Source organism: Puma concolor, chromosome E1 (assembly GCF_028749965.1).
Source record: "Puma concolor isolate L17-30 chromosome E1, mPumCon1.1.hap2, whole genome shotgun sequence".
In the NCBI taxonomy this organism is placed as follows: domain Eukaryota; kingdom Metazoa; phylum Chordata; class Mammalia; order Carnivora; family Felidae; genus Puma; species Puma concolor.
Genome location: NC_141680.1, coordinates 7,164,401 through 7,180,116, shown reverse-complemented (window position 1 = coordinate 7,180,116; position 15,716 = coordinate 7,164,401). Strand labels below are relative to the sequence as shown.

At 48.6% G+C, this 15,716-nt stretch overlaps 1 protein-coding gene across 6 annotated transcripts in view; it reads right to left on the bottom strand.

The window, feature by feature from the left end:
• The window catches only part of ARHGAP44 (Rho GTPase activating protein 44), a 182,496-nt gene that overhangs the window by 70,964 nt on the left and 95,816 nt on the right, over positions 1-15,716 (bottom strand). For 5 of the 6 annotated variants that reach the window (XR_015243853.1, XM_086686063.1, XM_086686061.1 and 2 more), the window contains exons 2-3: positions 12,860-12,899; positions 12,107-12,211 (exon numbers count right to left, since the gene is read on the bottom strand). Coding sequence is in view for 4 of the 6 variants with exons in the window: in XM_086686063.1 (XP_086542189.1) it covers positions 12,107-12,211; positions 12,860-12,899 (145 nt within the window). In the remaining 2 variants the exon portion in view is untranslated. Of the gene's footprint in view, positions 1-12,106; positions 12,212-12,859; positions 12,900-15,716 lie in introns of those variants that run through there. The other variant, XM_086686065.1, reaches the window with a different exon arrangement.

Sequence of the window (15,716 nt, the reverse complement as noted above, 5' to 3'; positions counted from 1 at the left end):
TCTCCTTGCTGAGCCTGAACCATCTGACACACACAGACAACAACAAGCTGGGAACTGCCAACACCGTGGTGCCTGGCGGGGGGGCAGGCGGGGCGCTCAGTCGGTTGAGCAGCGGACTCTTGACTTCAGCTCAGGTCACGATCCCAGGGTCGTGAGATCGGGCCCCGCCTCAGGCTCCATACTGAGCATGCAGCCTGCTTGAGATTCTACCTTCCCTTCCTCTACCTCCCCCGCCCCTTTCCAAAATAAATAAGCAAATAAATAACCAGCAGCATATCCTCAGATCTTCCGGCCCACAGGGTAGCACACACAGTGTAGGACTACACACAGCCCAGAGCCTCCTGTGTTAGTTGCTACACAAAGAGCTTGGCTACCGTCACTCAACTTGTATTCTAGTGCAGAGAAACAAATAGTAAATGCACAAAACGTGACAGGGATCATTTCAAATAGTTGGAAGTGGTAGGGAGAGCAGAAATCAGGACAATGGGGAGTGGGATGTGGTGACGTGTGCAGCCGTGATACAGGAAGACCTTTCAGAAGGGGTGGCATTTAAGATGCAACCCACGTGGGAGAGAGAGTCAGCCATGCCTCAAAGAGACTTGAGAAAGAATAGCCCAGGTAGAGGGAACTGCATGTGCAAAGGCCCTGAGGTGGGACCAATATGGCTGCCCTAAGGTCCCCACCGAGGCCAGTGCAGCTGGGGCACAGTGAGTGAGTGACAAGGAGTGGGTAGAGCATAAGGCAGAGGCCAGATCGGAGAGGGCCTTCTCCCCCAGAAGCAGGCACCGAGGTCTCATTCTGAGGGCGTCTGACGACCCTCGGAGGATTTAAGAGCGTGATCGGATTAAAATGCCTCAATCCATGGGGCTCCTGGGTGGCTCAGTCAGCTGAGCACCTCTTTTTTTTTTTTTTTAATTTTTTTTTTTTAATATTTATTTATTTTTGAGACAGAGGGAGACAGAACATGAGTTGGGGAGGGGCATAGAGAGAGGGAGACACAGAATCTGAAACAGGCTCCGGGCTCTGAGCTATCAGCACAGAGCCCGATGTGGGGCTCGAACCCACGAACCATGAGATCATGACCTGAGCCGAAGTCGGACGCTTAACTGACTGAGCCACCCAGGCACCCTGTGCACCTAACTCTTGATTTTGGCTCAGGTCATGATTCCGGGGTCGTGGGGTGGAGCCCTGAGTTGGGCTCTGCCCTGAACACAGAGCCTCCTTAACATTCTCTCTCTTTCTCTCCCCTGCTTTCTCTCTAAAAACATGAGTTAAAAAATAATTAAACTGAACTAAACTAACTCAATCCTGAGGCAGACAAATCCAAATGGCTTGTAAGCGGGATCAAGCAGGAAAACAAGTTTTTAGGGCTCCATCCACTTGAATTTACGGATCTGAACACCCCCAGGAAATCTGCATACTCTAATGTGTCCCCAGGGAAGACATGGGGAGGCAGGTCAACCCCCAAGAGTGATCTGGAAGTTCATGTGGGTCCTGAGGTAAATCCAGGGAGAGAGAGCCCAAGACACCTGTGTGGATAAGGCCTTCCTTGGGTCTAACATGTATCCCTCTCCCTGCGCTTAGACACGTCCATTCCAGTGAGGTCAGACGCCTTCCACACAGGGGACAAAATCATTACTCGTCACTTCAAATAAAATGGGACATTCTTCTTGGTAAAAACTAGACTGGGCAACTCAGTATTAACACATCCAAGCTTAAACATCACCTTCTAGTTGTCCTACAAGGCTGTGGTGTAGAAATTTCAGGAGACTTAAGAAAAGTGCAGCAAACAATACATTAGGAGGAAATGTATTTCCACATCACTTTTTTTTTTTTAATTGTGTTTAACATCTATTTATTTTTTGAGAGACAGAGACAGAGCGTGAGTGGGGGAGGGGCAGAGAGAGAGAGAAAGTCACAGATTCTAAAGCAGGCTCCAGGCTCCGAGCTGTCAGCACAGAGCCCATTGCGGGCTCGAACTCAGACTGTGAGAACCTGACCTGAGCCGAAGTCAGATGCTTAACCAACAGAGCCACCTGGGTGCCCCCCCACCAACATCACCTTTTATAAAAGTTATTTAAAGCACATTTAAAAAAAAGTGTCTAAGGTAGTTAGAGAAGAAAAGAGTGAAGCAGGTATAATATATGCTCACAGAGGCACCAGGAGTTATGGTCTTGTTCTTTTTTTTTAACGTTCATTTATTTTTGAGAGATTGAGAGAGAGCGTGAGCGAGGAAGGGGAAGAGAGAGAGAGAGAGAGACAGAGAGAGAGGGAGACATGAATCTGAAGCAGGCTCCAGGCTCTGAGCCATTAGCACAGAGCCTGATGCAGGGCTCGAACCCACGACCCTGAGATCATGACCTGAGCCGAAGTCGGACGCTCAACCAACTGAGCCGCCCAGGAGCCCCTGGTTTTGTTTTTAATCAGGAGTGATTCTGCCCTCTGTTCTCATGGGAGGTTTGGCAATGCACAAAGATACTCTCACTTATCACAACATGGCGGACACTTCTGGCGTCTAATGGATAGAGGCCAGGGATTCTGCTCAACATCCTACCACGCACAGGACAGCACCCCCGCCCCTCCGTCGAAATAAAGAATTACTCGGCCCAAAACACCAAGAGTGCTGAGGCTGAGAAACCTGGTTTAAAGAGAAAGGTCTTCAATACGTGAAGTCCTAAAATATCCCAATAATCAACCAGCGGAGATGCTCTGTCTTGAATGCAGACAGAACAATCATAGTATTGATCTCTTCTGGTTTGTGTTGAGCACCTCAAGTCCCATGACCCCCGGCTTTAGGGCAGGACCTCAGCTGTTCAGAATCCTTCTTTGAAATGTGACAAGGAAGAAAGCTAAGAGAGACGGTGCCTGTATCAGACTATAAAGGACTTTCAATAGCCAGGAGGTTGACATCCGTTGAAGAAACATACCTACTGGCTGATGACTCAAGTTTTTCTAACTATGGACAAAGATTAGTTCAATTAGTCCCATCAGAGGGTCTAAGTGAGCAAGAAACTGTGCCTGTGGGTGGCCAGAGGCACAAGGGTCAAGACCAACATAATAAAAACAGCCACTGATGATCATGAAGCTAACCAGTCTCAGGGAAGGGTGGTGGGGACAGCCAAACATCTCTTCTGCAAAATGCAGACTAGAAAAACCAGCCCGAAGTGTAGGACTTTGGGTCCTGCTCTTGTGCGAGGGAAGCAACATAAGTTTCCAGCCATTCCTAGTCACTTAACACCCTCGCTAATGCCTCTGAGATGCTTTCAGATGGCAGAGAGGGTAGTAGCCAGTGACAAAGTATCACACAGTGACAGGGACTCCTCTTTCAATGGCCCTTTCATTCTTAAGATTTTTAATGGGGAGAATGACCTTCCTCTCTCTCTCTCTTGTCCTTGGTCATACCTAGCTAGCTAGCTAGCTATTGGAGGAGGTCACCGAGAGGATGGGACTGCTGACTGACCCGTGCACTGGACCCAGGCAATCGGGAGGTTCCTCACCCACTCCCCTGTCCTTGGAACATTCTATCCACCTGCCTCGCTCAACCAGCAAGCTGCCTTAAGGACACAGCCCTGGGAGAGTAAAGTAAGGTGCTGTTGAGACCATCCGGACAGTCTACGTGACCAAACCCTAGTTGAGGTCTCTTTATGAACTTTTAAGATTTGGAGAGGGGGAGGGGGGATCTGTTGGTCTTATGACCACCCAAGACAAACCACGTGAATAAGCTTCCTTATTAAACCTGCCACCTACTTAACCTGGAGCGGTCTGTCTGCCTCTTCCTTTGGTCTCTGCTTGCCCTCTGTGTACAAGGGCCAGTTTACTGGACTTACAGTAAACTGAACAGGAACAGGAAATACATGGGCATGGCGCATGAAGTCACCAGAAGGGTTACACCAACCAGTGCATCTGTGACTCTTGCCACCAGACAGCCAGTGACAGGGACCAGCCTTTTGTGTACCCTTCCACAAAGATTCTAAGTGGATCCATTATACTCACGTGTGTCTGTTCTTAGTGGCTCTATTTCCCCCCACAAATGTTGGCATACAACATACACGACTCTACGCCTTGCTCTCTGCTTGGTGTGGAGATACCGTGTGCCCCGTTTCCCATGGTGACACACACAGCTGGCCCATTCTTTCTTTCTGTTTCTAACGGATACATAGATCACTGAACGAAGACGACAACATTTATTTAAACAAGTCCTCTACTGGGGCTCCTGGCTGGCTTAGTCGGTTGAGTGTCCGACTTCAGCTCAGGTCATGATCTCATGGTTCGTGGGTTTGAGCCCCTTGTCGGGCTCTGTGCAGACAGCTCAGAGCCTGGAGCCTGCTTCGGATTCTGTGTCTCCCTCTCTCTCGGCATCTCCCCTACTCTCGTTCCATCTCTCTCTTTCAAAAAATAAACAAACATTACAAAAAACTAAAATAAACTTCCCCCCAATTTTAGAGGATTGATAGAACCTTAAGAATTAAGGTTAGGGAAGCCACAATGTTCCAGGGTCTGGAAGTCATCAAATCGACTTTTCTGAGATGGCTGTTCCCTCTAAAATTATCTCAGGAACAATCAACACACTTTGTAGAATGACTAAGAGACAAAAAGTCTAATCCTAATATCCACTCTGTTTCCCCAACATACACACCCCGTACCCTCTAGTCCTGAAAACTGCTGATTCCAAGCCCAGGCAACTCCCGAGTTCACTCCCCAAAAGACACAGCCCAGACGGGCTGCTCAGGGCTCAGTAGTTGTCAATGGTCATTTCAGCTGAACGGTGAGGCCCCAATAATGGCAGTGGGTTACACCTCTTGAATATTTACTTATGTTAAGCACTGTGCTAGGCATTCCTGCGTATTACCTCACTGAGCTCTCAAACAATGTTATTGGGTAAAAAATCGTTACTGTTCTTACCAAATGAAGAAGGCAAGAGATATACAAAGCTAACTGACTTGTCCAAGGTCAGGTATAATCAGGAAACAGCGGACCTGGGCTTCAAGCTCAGGCGGTCAGCTTCCAGAGCTTAAGATCATGATGCTAACTTGCTTCTGGAGAGAAAAGGAAAGATTCAAACTGGCTTGCTGACATATCAGGCGGGTCCTGTGCCTAAAATACTCCTGGGCCATCCATTCATGACACAGATGTATTTTTAGCATTGCCTACCCTGCGGCGGGCCCTGTTCTAGGCATTAAAAACGCGGTCGTGATGGATGGGCAAGATCCCTGCTCCCGTGGAACTCATGTATCCGTGGAGGGGAACGATCTTAAGGATTTCAGATAATCATATTACACACGATGAAGGAAATAAAATGAGGTGATGTGATTGGGGGAGGAAGGGAACGAACACATTAGGTGCTGAGAACCCTAATTAGGAGCTGAGAATCGAAAAATAAAAAAGTTGCGGGCACGCCCGTGTTCTGCGACAGGTCAGTGCCGTTGGGACAATGAAGACAGCGGGCGGGAACAAGAGCTGAGCTCAGAGATGCAGGGGAAGGCGTATCATTAGGGCCCAAGGGTCAGGGTGAGGAGCTCAAATGTTATTCTCCAATGGGAATCTTTGGGTGGGACTGAAGCAGGACAGTGGCATCGTCTGATCTCCGTTGTAGACAGTGGATTATAACGGGGATGGGTTTGGAGTGGAGAGTGGGGGACCCGTCGGGAACAGCTATGTTCAGGCCAGAGATGATGCGTGCCCGCATGGACGAGGGTGGCAAATGCTGAAGCACGTGGAAATTGTCTGAAAGAAGACAGTGGGCCCTCCCGAAAGTCTGGGTGTGGAAAGAGAAAAATAAAGGGTAATGTCTAGGAGTCAAGGAGGTGGTTTTCCTGTACCATTCTTGACTGTTCCACCTTTCTTTGCTAGATCCTCCTCCAGTGAGGGCTTAAAATGTTGCAGGTCCTGGGGCTCTTGACTCAAGGCCATCTATCTCCTTAAGTGATCGCATCAAATCTTATGGAGTCTAGAGTCGCTAGAGCCAGAGAGACCCCGAAAGCCCTCTTCACTCTTCAAACCCCCAATGTCCATTCAAGACCCGGATGCTCTACATGGTGTATCTACCACATCCGCCAATTTCTCTCCATCTCCCCTGATCCTGGTGTATCTCCCAAAGATCGCCGCCATATTTCTCTCTCTTACTTCCACCATAGCCCCTGCCCCACACAACTGGGGCCCCTGCCCCATATGCCCCGCCATAGCCACCGCCCCATTTTTCACACAACTGCCAATAAATCAGACCATGCTGCTCCTGATTAAAGCACTGGCTCCCCACTGCTCTTAGAGATCAAGTCCAAATCCTTACCATGCCTACACAGAGAGATGGGGTCCCCGCTGTCCCATTTCCTGCCTCTCCCCTTGTCATCATCCATACTCTACGACCCCCTCGTGTTTCTCGAAAATGCCCCCGACTCCTTGCTGTCTCTGAAAACTCTGCACATGTCATCCCCTGTCCTACAGGCACCTTGACCTCTTTTGGTGCCACTACCTTCTGCTGTCCTTAAAGGCCACTTCCTCACAGAAACCCTCTACTATTTAATTCCTAGTGACGCCCAATTACTGACTCCATGGAATGGCTGCTTCCCTGCAAGACTGTGAGCCTCCAGAGAACAGGGATCTTGCTGGGTTTGCTCAGCACGCGGCATTAAGTGTGGCTTCACGTGGCAGACATGGCCCTTTCCAAGTATTTAGTGATTAAGGTGGAGAAGGACTCCTCCTAACAGTGTGCTTGTTGAATGGGAATGCCCTACAGAAGAAGCACAAGGACGGTGAAAAACCAATCATGTTCATTATACTGACGGTCTCAGAAACCAATGAATTAACCAGCTATTGGCCTGGACTAAAGGAAGCAAAATGGCAGCCTGATTCGTATCTTCTCTAGTCTCCATCCCACATAAGGAATCTGGTTTAGCTCAGTACCCACTGAATAATCCTGCTCGGGTCACTGAGACAGTGCCAACCAAACTCCACTTCTCTGTCTGCTTCCGTGTGACAGCCAGCCCCGGCTTTCAGGTATACAGTAAGGCTGGAGTGTTGGAAACTACTAAACTGCTAAGAACTAATGAGCTTGGGGGCGCCTGGGTGGCTCAGTTGGTTGAGCGTCCGACTTCGGCTCAGGTCATGATCTTGCGGCTCGTGAGTTCGAGCCCCGCGTCGGGCTCTGTGCCGACAGCTCGGAGCCTGGAGCCTGCTTCGGATTCTGGGTCTCCCTTTCTCTCTCTGCCCTTCCCCTACTTGCTCTTGTTCTCTCTCAAAAAAACAAAACAAAACAAACAAAAAACAAAAAAAACCCGCAACTAGTGAGCTTGTTTAAAAACAAGCGCCAAATAAGGGGGTGCCCGGGTGGCCCAGTCAGTTAAGCGTCCGACTCTTTGTTTCAGCTCAGATCATGATCTCACAGTCGTGAGATCAAGCCCTGCATCAGGCTCTGTGCTGACAGCATGGAGCCTTCTTGGGATTTCTTCTCTGTTTGCCCCTCCCCCGCTCTCCCAAAATAAATGAACATTAAAAAAAAAAAAAGTGACCAGTAGCAACAAACTGCCATGGGCTCCAATAAAAAGCTGTGCACCTTCCAGGATAAAGTCCCTTCCCATCCTGAGACTCTAGGACTCCACCCCTCATTTCCACTGGCCTTATTCCCCGAGGACCATCTCTTGACCCTCTCTCTCCCTCTCCCTCTCCCTCTCTTTTTACAGAAGTATAGATGACAGATGATGTTACATTAGTTTCAGATGCATAATGTAGTGATTCGACACCCCTATACCCATGCACGTTATCTATGCGCACTGTCACCATTGTATGATATTACCACACCACTGACTATTCCCCAGGCTGTCATCCCTGTGACTTATTCATCCCATAACTGGAAGCCTGGACCTCCCTCTCCCCTCCACCCCTTTCACCCATCGCCCTACCGCCTACCCTCTGGCCTCCATCAGTCTGTTCTCTGTATTTACATCTCCCTCTCTGAACACCTACCTTCCTCATTTGGTGTTAGCTCATTACTTTCTTCACTCCCAATCTTCCCCATTTTCTTCTTTAAAATTTTTTTTAATGTTTTATTTTTTGAGAGACAGAGAGAGACAGAGCGTGAGCAGGGGAGGGGCAGACAGAAAGGGAAACATAGAATCCAAAGTGGGCTCCAGGCTCTGAGCTGTCAGCACAGAGCCTGATGTGGGGCTCGAACCCATGAACACAAGATCATGACCTGAGCTAAAGTCGGACGCTCAACTGACTGAACTACCCAGGCACCCCCCTCTTTAAAAAAAAAAAAAAATTTTTAATGTTTTATTTTATTTTTTGAGAGACACAGAGCATGAGCAGGGGAGGGGCACAGAGAAAGGGAGACACGGTTAAGGTTCTCACTTGTAATCCCTTTTGATTTTTGCCTGTTCCTTGGATCTTGACACATCTCCTGACCTAATAATCTCAGAGAAATGAGCACATATTTCAGTATGAGGCAATTAACAAGTGCCATGGCTCCTATTAAACCCCTGGATGTGTTACTTCAGAAAAAAAACTGGAAAAATGGATTTGAGTCACGGCCTTGGACATTTTTTTCTGGCCGGTCTGAGGCTGTTCAATATTTAAAATAGCTCTTTGACTTTCTCTCCTGCCAGATCATATATTCGGTCCCAGGAGGACGCGAGAAGACTGATCAGCTCAAGAAATCAATGACCAAATCAGATGCTTGAAATTTATGCCGTGGAATCACTGACCTATACGTATTTGAGCAATGCCCCCGTATTGAGCACAGACTTCCTCCAGGTCGACCAGAGGGGTGTCCAATTTGTATAGTGATCACTGTAATCCTCAGGGCCTGACAACAGCCACTGTGTGTCCCCCCCACCCCCGCCAACAGCAGCCCCATCACCTGTGTCCCAGCTAGCGAATCATGGCCAGCCAAGGCAACACCATTTCTCCCCAACACGTAGTCCCCTCCTTAGCCTCCCTTGCAGCTAGGGCAACATAAAATAAATTATTTTGGGAAAGGCTTTTCTCTTCCCCGATAAAAACAAAACAGAAACAAGCATGCAAAGATAGTTGATCTTCTATACCACCCTCACGTGTTCCGCCTCTGATGGGGTTAACATGAAGATGTGATGCCTGGAGCCACAGCAGCCACGTTACAACTACTAGGAGGGACAAGAACATTGCAGACATGCTGGCCCAAAGCTGATGAATATACCTTGGGACCCACTACCTCAGACATCTCATTAAGTGATAAGTAAGATCCTTTATGCAAAAGTCACAATTAATCAGTGTGTTAACTATGTCTTGTATTTGCTATAATCTGAGGCTTTGACATCTGGTGCCTTGATGACCCTGGGGGGACCACCTCTGCCAGGGTTAGCCGATTTTTTTTTAAATGTTTATTTATTTTTTGAGAGAGACAGACAGAGCACAAGTGAGGGAGGGGCAGAGAGAAAGGGAGACACGGAATCTGAAGCAAGCTCCAGGCTCTGAGCTGTCAGCACAGAACTCGACAGGGGCTTGGACTCATGAACAGCCAGATCATGACCTGAGTTTCAAGTCAGACGCTTAATCGACTGAGCCACCCAGGCGCCCCCATTATCATTTTTTTTTTAATGTTTATTTTTGAGAGAGAGAGAGAGAGAGAGAGAGAGAGAGAGAGAGAGAGAGAGGCAGGCAGAGTACAAGCAGGGAAGAGGCAGAGAGAGAAGGAGACACAGAATCCAAAGCAGGCTCCAGGCGCTGAGCTGTCAGCACAGAGCCCGGATGCGGGGCTCGAACCTATGAACCACGAGATCATGACCCGAGCTAAAATCAGATGCTCAACCAACTGAGCCACCCTCAGTTTATTTATTTTTGAGAGACAGAATGAGTGCAAGCAGGAAAGGGGCAGAGAGAGGGGGTCAGAGGTTCTGACGTGAGCTCTGTGCAGACAGCAGTGAGACCAACATGCGGCTCTAACCCACGAACTGTGAGATGAGACAAAGTTGGATGCTCAACTGACTGAGCCACCCAGGAGTCACGGGTTAGCCAGTTCTCAGAGACAGTCAACAATTCACCCATGACTGTGCCTTTCAAATGAAAACCAACCAACCCACAGTTTGCACCGCAACGCGTTCGTTTATGGGGCTCTCAGTGTCCAAGCCACCGTGCACCTGCCCTAACCACCTCAGAGCCAGGTACCAGACATTAGAGACGGCCCCGTGCCCCAGAGCCTGCTGAAGTTACTCAATCCGGCCAATTCTAAGCCTCTTTATCCTGCCTCAACCATTCCTTCCAAGGGAAAGCACGATCAACTCTTGCATGCATTTGCCGCTCTCTGTCCTGTCTGACCCTGGTGTTTCCCCGTGTGGCCCTCCGTGACATAGTGTCTCCCTCCCCCATCAAACTTATCTTTTCAATGCCAATGATCCCCTAACCTGGTGGCCTCTCCCTATCTTAAATTTCCTATTAATGTATTTTAGAACACATGGGGAGCCAAATGCCTCCTAACTGATACAGTTTGCAAAGACCCTCAGTCCAATTAAAACCCTACAGGTCTAGGCAATTTTATCTTATCCCAGGGGGAAAAAAAAAAAAAGGTCTAGCAAGAATCAACCTACCAACACCAAAGGCCACTTTCAAACCCCTAGTGGTAACATTTGGATGCTACTCCTGAGCTTGAGTGGGGTAGGGGCAGAGACACAGAGGGAGACACAGAATGTGAAGCAGGCTCCAGGCTCCGAGCTGTCAGCACAGAGCCCGACACGGGGCTCGAACTCACGAACCTTGAGATCATGACCTCAGCCGAAGTCGGACACTTAACTGACCGAGCCGCCTAGGCGCCCCTGCAGACTCTCCCTTTAGACAGTTCGGGTGCCCCTTGCTAAAACACTGGATAGACACAGAATTACTTCCACAGATATTTCCCAAACCCTGTGAATATTGTCTTTCTACCACACATAAGTGATTCCTTCTGGGAATGTTAAGAAAGAAGCCACGAGCACTGGGAAGAAGATGGAATGATTGACAGGGAACGTTCTAGAATGGCAGCATGAGACGGGATGGAGCATCCGGACACATTGCGTGACAGTCACTCAACACGAGCCCGCTTAAGCTGGGGGTGGGAGGCTCAGGAAGACCCCTGGGAAGCAGAGGTCAACAGTAACTGCATGCCAGAGACAGAAACACACCAAGCATGTTGACCATAAACTCAAGGAGGATCAAAACCTCCTAGATGGCAGAGTCCTTGAAATAAAGCCAATGGAACCTCTAAGAATTTGTTTTAATCTCTGGTGGAGTTGGGGGCGGGGAGGAGGTCAGGAGGGAAGCCAGAGACGACTGGTTCCAGCAAGGACTATTCAACAGGATCGCAATAGGCAACGCCTCTTGTTACTAACGCAGCTTACACACAAAGACATTAGGATACCTTCATTCGTCAGGCTCTCTTTCAAGGTTTCATTAACCTTTATTAACCTTTCGGTAGCCTTCCCTTACAGGGAAAGGGTGCCCGGGTGGCTCAGTCGGTTAAGCCTCCAGCTCTTGGTTTCGGTTCAGGTTATGATCTCACGGTTTCAGGAGTTCGAAACCTGCGTCGGGCTCTGTGCTGGCAGCACGGGGCCTGCTTAGGATTCCCTCTTTCTCCCTCTTTCTGCCCCTTCCCCACTCGCAATGTCTCTGTCTCTCTCAAAATAAATACACTTTAAAAATAAACAAATAAAATGAAGTTTTCATTATAGGGAAAATAATTTTCACAACGGTCTTTACAGGTGCCCTAGGGGGGATTTTTTTCCATGGGATCCTAAATACTCTGGAGGCACAGGGAGCCTGTAAGTGAGACCAAGCAGAGAGAAGACAGCTTAGAGCTTCCCTAACCGTGGAATCCCAAGCACACCCTGGTTGCTCCCGTCTGGGGAGAACAAAGAGAGGGACAGAGGGACAGGGTCTTGCCTGCTGAGGGTGGAGGAGGATGCCTCGGGCAGGGTTCAAGGGCAGGGAGGGGTGGGAAGGGGCTGCCACACGGCAGAAACACAGGACACGTCAACCCTCAGACACAGAAATGGCCGTAGAAACACAGCGTAACCAAACATGGCCCCGGGAGCGGGACCCCTGTCCTCCGATGGCCAGGTTTAAGCTGCCGGGGTGGTGCGGTCAGGGCGTGGGGGGTACTTACAGAGCGCTTGTCAGCCTCGGCCCCTTGCTGGCCCTGGAGACATGCGGTGAGCTTCTTGTGCGTGCTGTGGGAGACTTGCTTCACCAGCTCCAGGCGTTTCTCCACCTGCACACAGAGCAGCGGGCGGGGTTACCAGGTGAGGGCAAGGTCAGGAGAAGCAGGGCCATCCATCTGGGCAACCTCGGGAGAAGAGCCTACCCCGTGTCTGTGCAGAGACAAGCACTGCTGGGGATTCAACACCCAACGCTGGAGAACCAGAGCTGGGGGGGAGGGAGGGACAATCACAGACGAGGAGACTCTGTGACCCCGCAGTGAAATGACAGCCAGGTCTCCTGAAAAGTCTTACCTAAACCGGTATTTAAAGTAATATATAGGGGTGCCTGGGTGGCTCAGTCGGTTGAGCCTCCGACTTTAGCTCAGGTCATGAGTTCGAGCCCTGCATCGGGCTCTGTGCTGATGGCTCAGAGCCTGGAGCCTGCTTTGGATTCTGTGTCTCCCTCTCTTTCTGTCCCTCCCTCCCCTGCTCACACTCTGTCTCTGTCTCTCTCTCTCAAAAACAAACAAACCTAAAAAAAACCCCACTTAAATAAACATTAAAAAAAATAAAGTAATATCATAAAGGGAAAGAAGCTGTGTCTAAACAGACTGCATGAGGAGCAGTGTACGCGGTTTAAACGGGCACTGGGAACGACTCCGTTTTAACGGGAAGATATATTTCATGTCTATATGCTAAGCGGCCTGTGACAACCTTACCTGAAGAAGGTCTTCACTCAGAACTTCAGTCTTTTCTGCCCTAAAGAGAAAATTGAGAAATATATCAGTGAAGAAAAAAAAAAAGAAAAAAATTAAGAACACAGTCTCGTACTTATTCCCCACTTCTTCTGCTCATGGTGAGACGAGAAGAACACACATTATTAGCGGACATTTCTAGCAAGAGAAAATACAGACCATACTGGCATTTACTGGGAACCTTAAAAACTCTGGCAAGTAAGATCCTCTGAAGAGTCTATTACCGTCTCGACCCGGGATGAAGGACAGCGAAACCATTTCTGCTGTTCCAGACATCTTTTTTTTTTTTTTTTTTTTAAGTAACAGAATTAAGCATGTTCCCCAACTTGTACCCCATGGCCTCCCCCAAACAAGCAAGTAAAAGTAATGACCAGGGATCGATAATCAGCAAACAAGGAGAAAACATGGATTCCCAGTGATAAACTCAAATGCCACCATTCAGATCTGGCAACCAAGCGTTAGGCGCCCCTGCCAGAAAGTGGGGGTGGGGGAGCTTGAACCCGAGATGAACACATCTGGAGAAAGGACCTGGACGCGGGCCGAAGTGCCCCCAACCTCTTAGCAACCCCTGCACCACACCAGGGGAGAATGCGAAATCTTATATGGCGCAAAGCATTCCTGATTTATTGTCTAGAGAATCTCAGAGATAAGGTTCGGTCAGTGATTTCTCTCCCGTGGGCGTGTTCTCTGTCTGTCATCTTGTCTCTCTGGGGGTCACTCTCTCCGTCTCACGCGCACACATACAAACTGCAAATTCCCATGAAAACAGACGATCAACACTCAAGGTACAGAGGAAGAAAACACAATATATGGAGAGCCTGAAGAACTTCAACAGACCAGAATTCTCAAAGGTGGCAACATATGTATGAAATACTGAAGAACTAATGATACACTGAAACATTAGTGCCAGGACTTTCACTCCTGGGGAGACGGAGGGAACACATTTCACCTATTTCCTGTCGCTAACTAAAAGCGAAACCTTGGGGCTTTCCGTATAAAACAGAAGACTTTGCAAGGCGGACAGAAGGTAGACTGGCTAGTGACCGCCAGACCCGACGAACGGCATGGTGTGAAATAGGGGACTTCTGCCTCACATAGTCCACACTTGAGGCTGGGAACGGAAATACCAGTGAGTGCAGACATAAAGAGTCCAACAAAAGCCAGGTCCCTGTAGCCCGGGGATCAGGAAGGCAGCAGCCTAGCAAGATAGAAAATGTTCATAGATAACGACTGTTCACTCCAGCCACACGCTACAGAAGAAAAAAACCATTGTCCTACCCCATCCACACCAGCCAACACTGGGAAGGGCACCTAGCCTTTCACCCTTGCCTGGCTATAACAAAGCACCCAATCCTCCCCGTCCTCTCGGCCAGTGTAGCATCAGAGACGTTTGAGTATGGAGCCGGGGCATTTGTCACTGCTCAGCTATAACAATGGAAACCATATGAGCGGTCCACACGTCCACCCTCACCTTGTGTTGACAAAGCCTCTGTCTCCTCCTCCGGGAACGCGGTGTAACGGGAGGCCCAGGGGAGTCGAGACTTTCACCATCGTCCGGCAGTAACAAAACCACCCTCTGGATGGCAACAATGGAAGCCTAGTGGGGAGCAATAATGAGCCACTCCCAGCCAGGGCGGTATCAGTGAAGGCCTAATGGGGAGCCAGAATTCCCACTCTCACCCAGCAGTAACGAGAGGCACCACCCTCTCGGGGGTGTGGGAACCAGTGACGGCCAAGGGGGGAACCAGGACTTCTATTTCCACCTGGCAGTAACAAAGCAGAATTCTCCCTTCCCTTGCTAGGATGAGATCAGAGGAAGTCAGCTAAAAGAGAAAGCTTAAATAAAACCCAGAATCTCATCATATAAGACAATAGTCAAGTATCAATAAAAAATTGCTTATCCTATCAAGAACCAGAAAGATCCCAAGTTGAATGAAGGCAATCAATGAATGCCAAGAGCAGGATGACGGAGACGTTTGAATTACCTGACAAAGACTTCAAAGCATTCGCCAAGAAAATGCTTTGATAAGCATTTATGAACGTGCCTGAAATGAATAAAAAAAATAGAAAGTCTCAGAACAGAAGATATAAACAAGAAGAAAATGAAAATTTTAAAGTTGAAAACTGTAATAATCTAAGTTAAAAATCCTGGTAGATGGGGAGGGGGTGCCTTGATGGCTCACTCGTTTGGGGGTCTGACTTTGGCTCAGGTCAGGATCTCATGTTTTGTGGGTTCGAGCCCCGTGTCGGGCTCTGTGCTGACAGCTCGGAGCCTGGAGCCTGTTTCTGATTCTGTGTCTCCCTCTCTCTCTGTACTCTGTCTCTCTCAAAAATAACTGCCCCCCCCCCCCAAAAAAAAATCCTGGTGGATGGGTTCAACTGTCGAATGGAGAAAGCAGAGGAAAAATGTGTGAACTGCAAGAAAGCACAAGAGAAATTTCCCAGTCTAAACAACAGAACAAAGATAGAACAAACAACCCAAACCAAAGCATTAGGGACCTGTGGAACTATAGTGGAAGATTAAATGTTTATGTCATCAGAGTCCCAGAAGAGGGAAAAGAAGGGGGCTGAAAAAATACCCAAAGGTATAATGGCTGAAAACTGCCCCAATTTGGCAAAAGATGTAATATTCAAGAAGCTGAGCACATACAAACAGGACAAACACAAGGAAGTCCTCACCAAGACTCATAGTCAAATTTCTGAAAACTAAAGACAAAGAAGGACTCGATAACAGTGAGACAAAAATGATACCTTACTAATGGAGGGGAAACAACTCAAATTACAGAAGATTTCTGATGAGAGACTACAGAGGACAGAGGGA